Genomic DNA, 8,682 nt, shown 5'->3' with positions numbered 1-8,682 from the left:
CATTCAAAAGTTTGAAAGAACTTGGAACATTCAAAAACAGAGACTTTATGGTAGTTTAGAACCAACAAATACCAGGAAGGTGTGTCTGGAACTGGCAGATGTGCCTTGAAAGATATTTCCCTTGGCCACGGATGCCCCCTAAAGCCCCACAGGGGCTGAGGCCCATTTCCTGACTCTGAAAGACTTAGCTGTTACTCAGCCATCCTCCCGCCTCCTGTGGGAAGAAACTGAAGCTCTCAGCCTAGATGCTGTGGGGAGCGTGCACTTGCACCTGGAAAGGGGGTTATGCATTTCCAGAGAGGACTGGAGTGGAAGGATAAGGGCGAACTTCTGCTCACTTGGGTTTGAATCCCAGCCTCACCACTTTCCACCCACATGCCCATGGGCAATTTAGTCACTCTGTGTCTCATTTTGCTCACCTAAGAAATGGAGATAGTAATAATATCGAGCAGATACATTGCCATAGGAATGCACCAGTCAGTATTTGTAAAGTGCTGAGAATGCTCCCTGTACATCATAGGAGCAAAGTAAGTATTGCTTCTTATTCTGCTCCTGGGAGTCCTCCAGCCCTGGGATTCCACAGCCTTCCTGACCCCTACCCCTGCTCCCTACACAAACCCCCTACACAAAGCTGCAGTTGCCAGCTCCAAGTTTCACCAGTAAGGAACATCTCTCCCCAGGACCTCTTTCTTCCTCCTCCCCTTCTCCCTGACAGGTTTTTACAACTGGGACTTGAGAGCTTGAAGTTGGCGGTTCTCGAGGATAGGAGACCAGACAATGAATTTGTCCCATAATCCAGGACTTTTCTGCGAACCAGGGTTGTCCCCGGGCAAGGGCAAAAGGGGCTGCTGTCCGCTCTCAGCCTTTTGGTGGGTGTGTAGGAAGACAGGAAGAGAGAGGCTTCTCCACCATTGATCTGGAGGTATCTCCAGCTCTATGTATCTCTAGATTTCTAGATCCCCAAGGCCCATAACTCTGCCCAGCCCCTACCTGTCTGTAATCCTTCCCAAAGAAGAGACAATAGTTACTGCTCCAAAGGAGGATTGTAAAGGCACTGCTGTTATCTCATGTCTCACTCGTCCAACCCAAGGCAATTCATTTCCCCTGGAGTCCACTTGGCGCTCAGCGGGTTCCCAGGTGAACTGAAATCCACAGCTATTCTCATCTGGTTGCCCTGGGAGTTTCCGCGCTCTCGGTACAACCTGTTCCTCCAGCCTCTCCATTCCCTCCCCGCCCCCCGCTCCCTCCCTTCGCAAGGCTGCTCCCTTAGCCCCCCTTCCTCCCCTCGCCCGGGGCCCCAGCTGTGCCCTCTGGGGAGACACCCGCTGCCGAGATACCCAGGAGGGAAGGCGGGAGACGGAGGAGGGGAGGGGACGGGGCGGAGGGAGGAAAGAGGCGGAGGAGCCGCGCAGGGTGGAGGCCGAGCACCGCCCCGCAGCCAGAGAGGGGCGGCTGAAGGTTGCATCTGCTGGAAGGAGGCTTTTGGCTGCTTGGTAACGGGCTGCCAGAACGGAGAGCGAGGCAGAGAGCAGGGCAGCAGCTTCTTGACGTCAGGACTGAGCCAGGGGATCGCGCCAGCAGCCCCAGGCCGTCCCACAGGGGGGCCAGCCGACGGCGGCAGAAGAGCCAGAGGCAAGGCGCCCAGCGGGGCGTGAGTGGGGGGCTCGGACGCCCGGCAGCAGGGGCACAGCATGCCCCCTGCCCCTTGGCTATGGAGATCGCCCTGGTACCCCTGGAGAACGGCGGTGCCATGACCGTCAGAGGAGGAGGTGAGGCTGGGACAGGTTGTAGCCAGGCCATAGGGGGAGAGCTCCAGTGTCCCCCGACGGCTGGGCTCAGCGATGGACCCAAAGAGCCGGCGCCAAGGGCTCGCGGCACGCAGAGGGGAGTGGACCCGGGAGGGCGGCCTTTGCCACCTCTGCCCCAGGATCCTCCGCAGCCTCGAAGGCTGCCTCCGGAGGACGAGGAGGGAGAAGGCGACCCCGCCCTGGGCATGGCGGAGGACCAGGTGCTGGGCGCCGGGTCCCTGCACCATCAGCGCGTCCTGATCAACATCTCCGGGCTGCGCTTCGAGACGCAGCTGGGCACCCTGGCGCAGTTCCCTAATACCCTCCTGGGGGACCCGGCCAAGCGCCTGCGCTACTTCGACCCCTTGAGGAACGAGTATTTCTTCGACCGCAACCGGCCCAGCTTCGATGGCATCCTCTACTACTACCAGTCCGGGGGCCGCCTGCGGAGGCCGGTCAACGTCTCCCTGGACGTGTTCGCCGATGAGATCCGCTTCTACCAGCTGGGGGACGAGGCCATGGAGCGCTTCCGGGAGGACGAGGGTTTCATTAAAGAAGAGGAGAAGCCCCTGCCCCGAAACGAGTTCCAACGCCAGGTGTGGCTTATCTTTGAATATCCAGAAAGCTCGGGGTCCGCGAGGGGCATCGCCATCGTCTCCGTCTTGGTCATTCTCATCTCCATCATCACCTTCTGCTTGGAGACCTTGCCTGAGTTCAGGGATGAACGGGAGCTTCTCCGCCATCCCCCAGTGCCCCACCAGCCTCTTGGGCACTCCAGGGGGGCCAATGGCAGCGGGCCTCTGGCGCCTCCCTCTGGCCCTACGGTGGCACCTCTCCTGCCTAGGACTCTGGCTGACCCCTTCTTCATTGTAGAGACCACGTGTGTCATCTGGTTCACTTTCGAGTTGCTGGTACGCTTCTTCGCCTGCCCCAGCAAAGCAGAGTTCTCCCGGAACATCATGAACATCATTGATGTGGTGGCCATCTTCCCCTACTTCATCACCCTGGGCACTGAGCTGGCAGAACAGCCAGGGGGTGGAGGGGGCGGGCAGAATGGGCAACAGGCCATGTCCCTGGCCATCCTCAGAGTGATCCGCCTGGTCCGGGTGTTCCGCATCTTCAAGCTGTCCCGCCACTCCAAGGGGCTGCAGATCCTGGGCAAGACCTTGCAGGCCTCCATGCGGGAGCTGGGGCTGCTCATCTTCTTCCTCTTCATCGGAGTCATCCTCTTCTCCAGTGCCGTCTACTTCGCAGAGGCTGACAACCAGGAGACCCACTTTTCCAGCATCCCGGATGCTTTCTGGTGGGCTGTAGTCACTATGACCACGGTAGGCTATGGGGACATGAGACCTGTCACTGTGGGGGGCAAGATCGTGGGCTCGCTGTGTGCCATCGCTGGGGTCCTCACCATCGCCCTGCCTGTGCCCGTCATTGTCTCCAACTTCAACTACTTCTACCACCGGGAGACGGACCACGAGGAGCAGGCAGCTCTTAAGGAAGAGCAGGGCAGCCAGAGCCATGGGACAGGGCTGGACAGCGGAGGCCCTCGGAAGGCAAGCTGGAGCAAGGGGTCCCTCTGCAAGGCTGGGGTATCCCCAAATGCAGACGGAGCCCGAAGGGGCAGCTGCCCCCTGGAGAAGTGTAACCTCAAGGCCAAAAGCAACGTGGACTTGCGGAGGTCCCTCTATGCCCTCTGCCTGGACACGAGCCGGGAAACGGATTTGTAAGGGGGAGCCACCGATTCGTAAGATTGGTGGTAGTGGGGTGGGGATAGCAGGGGCCTCCTGAGCTTGGGGATCTGCTTTATACCACAGAGTATTTCAAGCCCACCTTGAAGTCTGTCACTCTTCTTTCACTTCTTCTCCCCTCCCTTGACCCCCATCTTTCCTCTTCTTTCCATGACACCAAGGGTCGCCTATTTTTAAAAAGTACCACATTCCATGACGCAGGAGCTGTTGAAATGGTGAGCCCTGCGAAATGGATGTATTTGTAGCCAGTTTCCTATACCCAGCAGAGGGATAACCCAAACAAAAATGACTTTAAATAGCCCAGATCCCGAGAGATTTTGTAACCCCCTCCATGTGTTCCAAATTTTCTTTACATATGATTTTATTTGCGTATAGGGGAAAATATTATTTTTATGGCCGGTGAGTGGATTTTTGTACTGTAGTTCAGATGGAGATATTTTGGATACATTTTCCAGGAATGCTGTATTTATGGAAGAGAGAGTTATTGTGATGTGTTTTTTGTTTTTTGTTTTTTTCTGTGATGCTTGTATTAGAGCCAGAGACCCTGGTTATGGCTGTTCTGGTTCCTGTGTCTGTAAGCCTCTCTTTTCTGGGATGTGCTATCAGTGTTTTGCAGGGCAGGGAATGTTCTGGAAGAAAGGCAAGACTGACTTTTTCTGTGCGCCTTAAACAATTCTTGTAACTTTCTTTGAAAAGCATTTCAATGATGTTGAAGAAAGACTTCTGATAATTCATTCTCTATTTTTAATCCCAGGAAATAAAATGTTACACGGTTGAGGCAAGTTGTTAGTTGTTTTTTTGTTTGTTTGTTGTCGTTGTTGTTGTATGAAATTTTAAAAAGGAGTCTGTCGCTTGCTATTTCTAGTTTTGAAGTTAGAGCAAACACCACCTTGACTGGAAAAGGAATGATTTGATCGTCACCTCCTTCTTAGCTGGGCCCCCTCTGGGCATCACAGAGGGGTGACCTCTGTGTCTCAGGCTGTTTCTGACATGCTGCCTGATGGTGTGGTATCAGATGCAACTCTCAGCCCTGTGTGCAGATGCAGCTAAAAGACAAGAGGAGATCAGACCTCCCCGCCACACACACCCTGCCCACAGCCCCACTGCCATCTCTTGGGGCTGCGTTTCTGAATTCTCCCTTGTCTGCAGGCTTTAACCCTGTTTCACAGGGCTCTCAATAGCTCGGTGAAACAAAGCCGGATTCTCCCAGGCATGAAGCCTGTCCACAGAAGTGCAGCCCTGGTGCAAAAGTCACAGAGGAGGGAGGGAACAGGGCTTGGTTGTTAAACTCTCCCTCTGGATCACCATGTGGCAGAGGAGAATGCACTGACTCCCTGGTGGACAGAGGCAGAAAGAAACCAAGCAGAAGGATTTGCTTGTCCACATTAAAGCCTAGTTTCTGCAGATGGTGGCCTTGTGCTGAGCAAATCTCCAAACTCAAAATAAATCTCTCGGTTCTGTGGATGGTAGCGGTGAACATCCCAGTAAGTATAACACTGACTGTACTTTCTCTAGGGGATTAGCTACCTTCCAGGACTCTGGGTTCCTGCTCTGGCTTTTGCTGCTAAATAGTCTAACTAACCAAAGACATGTTGTCCTGTATCCCCACCCGGGTGGGCTGGTGACCCACAGCCACACCCCCACAGCATCATGGCTGGTTCTGAGGGGTGCATGCACATCTCCGTGGGGTGAGGGAGGCTTTGCTAAATTAACGTCTGGGACTGTGGATTTAAATAAGACGCTGGCACAACAATAAAAGCCAGTGTCTGTGACTGCCTGGAGTCATTTCCAGTCAGGAACTGTTAACAGCAAATCTGAGGCGGAAACAGAAGGACCGTGCAGGCAGGGCTCTGTTGTTTTTCATTACATGCTGAAGCAAAAGAAGAACAGAGACTATTTATTTATAATTTACAATCTGCCTAAAAGCAGGGCGTCTTGCCAAAGCTCAACTCCACAGTCTCACCTCCAAGCCCTCTTTGGCTTTCAAGCTAATGTGTGTAGCTCAGCATGCACCTGGTGATTGGGACCGGATCCTCCTTCCAGCACCAGGCACCACCCTCCCTTAAAGACAAAAGAGATGTCACCACCTGAATGAAAATCAGTTCCTTTAGGCTCAAAGAGAGAGCAACACAGAGGGCTTAGATGTGTTCAGTGGCCTAATAGAGGTTGGTCCAAATAGAACAGACTGCTTCGTTGAAATGTCCAGTGAGTGGCTTCAGTCTTAATACAAATCCTCAGAGAGAGGGGGGAGGAAAAGAGAGAGTTTCCATATTTCGCATGGGAGAAAGGGATCCCGCAAAGCAGGTTTACAAAGGGGATGAGGGTCATTCTAGAGGCCGGTTGTGTACCCTAGTACCTTGCTGCTGCCTTGCATCCCAGAGTTCAATGTCATGGTATCTGCCCTAGGGCACTGGCTGGGCACCCACTAGACAGTATAAGAATTTCAATCTCTCCGTCTTCTCAGGACAATTTTTGCCATGATTCCCAAAAAAGTCTGCATGGTTTCACTCCAGCCATCCTGATCTTCCTATTCATGTGATTAGCAAAAAAAAAAAAAAAGGGAGCCTGAATGTCAAGGCTCTTACCCAGGCTTTCTGAGATAAGGGGCCCCTTCCTCCTCTCCCAGCCTCCCTTTCTCTGCTGTCATTGATTTTCCATAGCCTTTGCTTTCCTGAGGAGATTAGATCAAGTGACCCCAGCCAAGCTTTTTGTCCAGATGTTGTGTCTTGGCTCCCACAGCAGGAAACCAGCACTGGGCTCATAATCTCCCAGCTCTGGGCCCCACAGCTCTGAGAGCAGGATGGCTTTCTGTGTCGTGCTCTTGTGGAAGGACAGCTTCTCTTTTGCAAAGCAACTGGCTTCCTCTTTTTCTCTACTTAACTGGTTTCTTCTGTCCACACTCTTCCTGAACCCTAAGCAATGGCAGATTAAAAAAACAGACCTTTTCACATGCTTTAAGAACCCCAGCTCTTTGATTTTCCCTGCCTGGCTGGGACCCTCCCTGGAGGAGAAAATGAAACGGAGTATCAGCCCTAGGGAATCTTTGCACAGAGCTGGCCTTTGAGTGATTCTAGTGTCAACGTTAACAATAGGTGCACTTCTGGGCTTGGACCGGACTGCACAAAGTGTTTCTCTTGGAGCAGGGACACCTTGCTCCAAGTGTCCTCCAGAAATGGCAGGCTTGTGCATGGTGGAAGGTGAGTTTGGGTGATGCTCAAGTACTCTCTGCTGTTGGACCTCAGCAACTCATGACTACTCCCCACCCCCACATACACCCCGGCTCCAGGTCCAGCACTCATTGTAATGGGGATGGGGGATACTGGGACAAATGTTAGGATGTGGTCCTTGTCTTTTCACACTTCCAGTCCCTCTAGGGAAGCAAGCCCTGTAAAACAAAAGCAAGTCATGCAAGATAGCATGTGATCACGTGTCTCGGAGGGAGTTTCAAAATGAAGGGTTATGGGTCAGTCGTGGGAAGGTGAGGAAGCATAGGGTAGGAAAGAGAAGCTTCAGGAGACCTGAGAGGTGGCTGGGAAGAGGGGAAGAATTGGGGATGAGGGAGATGAGAGTAGCAGGCTAGACAGTGACAGCTCTGTCCTCATCACCATCATTCCCTGTGGTGTCCAGAAGTCAAGGCTGTTGCTGCTCCCAGGACTACAGTAGGAGTCCCAATTTTGACACTGGCAGGGACACTTAGCAGTTGTGCAGAGCAGAGGCTGGCAAAAGCTCAGAAAAGAGCCAGATAGTAAATATTATAGGCCTTGTAGGTCAAGAAGCAAATGGAAACTACACTGTGGGTATTCCTATAACCATCTGAAATGCAGTCACTGAAAAATGTCAAAACCAGCCTCACCTCAAGGGCTACACATCCTTGTCAGATTGGTTTATCTGTCTCATGGAAGGTGCCTCCTGGGCATCCAGTCATGCCTGACCTGGCTCCCTGATTTGATTTTATCCCATTGAATTTGTATTTCTTGCAAATGCTGACCCCTGGCTTGGGAAAGGGCTCTCATGCTAGGATTTCCTAGACCAGGGAAGGCCTTATGAAAAAGATGTTACTTACTTCTACCTCCTCATGAAAAATTAGACTGTGCTAGTGGCTGTGGGACAGGCCGCTCCATTTCTAGGGAGAAGGAGGAAAATGCCAAATTGGAATTTCTGCCTAGGACTCTGAGCAGTGGATTTTCCCTGAATTGTTGGTGGAAGCAGGCCCATAGTGCTGGAGATTGGGCCTCCTTCTCCTTCTGGTCCTTAGTCTTTTCCTGGACATGACATCACACAGTCATCAGGATACACTTCCCCACCTCTCTTCACCTGGCTTTTCTCTGGCTGTAGAGATGGGCTGTAGGCTTGCATGTTCTTTCTGTGTGCACGGTGTGCCTATGGTGTGCATATATATATATATATATATATATATGAGTGTACATGGTGGGGTAGGTGTGGCCCAGCCTGAAGTGAAGCAACTCCAGACCACAGGCCTCCAGACAAAACCAGAGTTTTGTAACCTACCCTTTTAACTGGTATTCATTTTCTGAAGTCAAACTTTGTACCATGCAAATGTTTCAAATGGAAGGAACCTTGGAAGTAATCTAGTCTGTCCCACTCATGGCAAATGAGCAAACTGAGACCCAGAAAAGAGGTGGTTTCCCTGAGGTCACACCCATTGCTAATGTAAAGTAGGGCTGGAATGGTTTTCTCTGACTTGTAGGCTGGATTTCTCCTTGTGTTCCACTTTGCTTCTCAAGCTGCCCTCTGGGCGTACCCCTGCCACATCAGTTTATGTCAACCCTGTCTGACTGTGAGGGTTGCCTCCTAGGTAACTAGTCATGCTTTTGAAACCTTTATTTGTTTCCTGCGATTTGATTTTGCCCAATGAAACCTGCATTCACTGCAAATGTCAAGCCTGTATTGGCAATGGAGGTAGAGCACTACAGTGAACAGGCTCCTTTGGATAAGAATCTCACTGTTTAGAGGGGGAAGCTGAAACATGTGTCATCCAGTGTCCCTGACACTATTGTTCATTCATTCACTTATTCACTCACTAATTCAACAAATATTATTCAATTATTATTTACTCTGAGGCAACACCATGCTAGGCTCTGGGAATAACTGGCAAGGGATCTTCCCTGATTGGTTTTCCAGTCTAG

General features: G+C 52.0%; 1 protein-coding gene across 1 annotated transcript; it reads left to right on the top strand.

Annotated features, from left to right (window-relative positions):
• The first annotated feature begins 1,375 nt into the window (after positions 1–1,375).
• KCNA5 (potassium voltage-gated channel subfamily A member 5) lies at positions 1,376–4,311 on the top strand. The gene has a single exon (XM_032349038.1). The coding sequence runs from the start codon at positions 1,712–1,714 to the stop codon at positions 3,512–3,514; it is 1,803 nt and encodes a 600-aa protein (XP_032204929.1). The 5' UTR covers positions 1,376–1,711; the 3' UTR covers positions 3,515–4,311.
• Positions 4,312–8,682: the final 4,371 nt, after the last annotated feature.

Source organism: Mustela erminea, chromosome 6, assembly GCF_009829155.1.
Source record: "Mustela erminea isolate mMusErm1 chromosome 6, mMusErm1.Pri, whole genome shotgun sequence".
Lineage (NCBI taxonomy): Eukaryota > Metazoa > Chordata > Mammalia > Carnivora > Mustelidae > Mustela > Mustela erminea.
The sequence above is the reverse complement of the archived record's forward strand: the minus strand, read 5'-3'. Positions and strand labels throughout refer to the sequence as shown.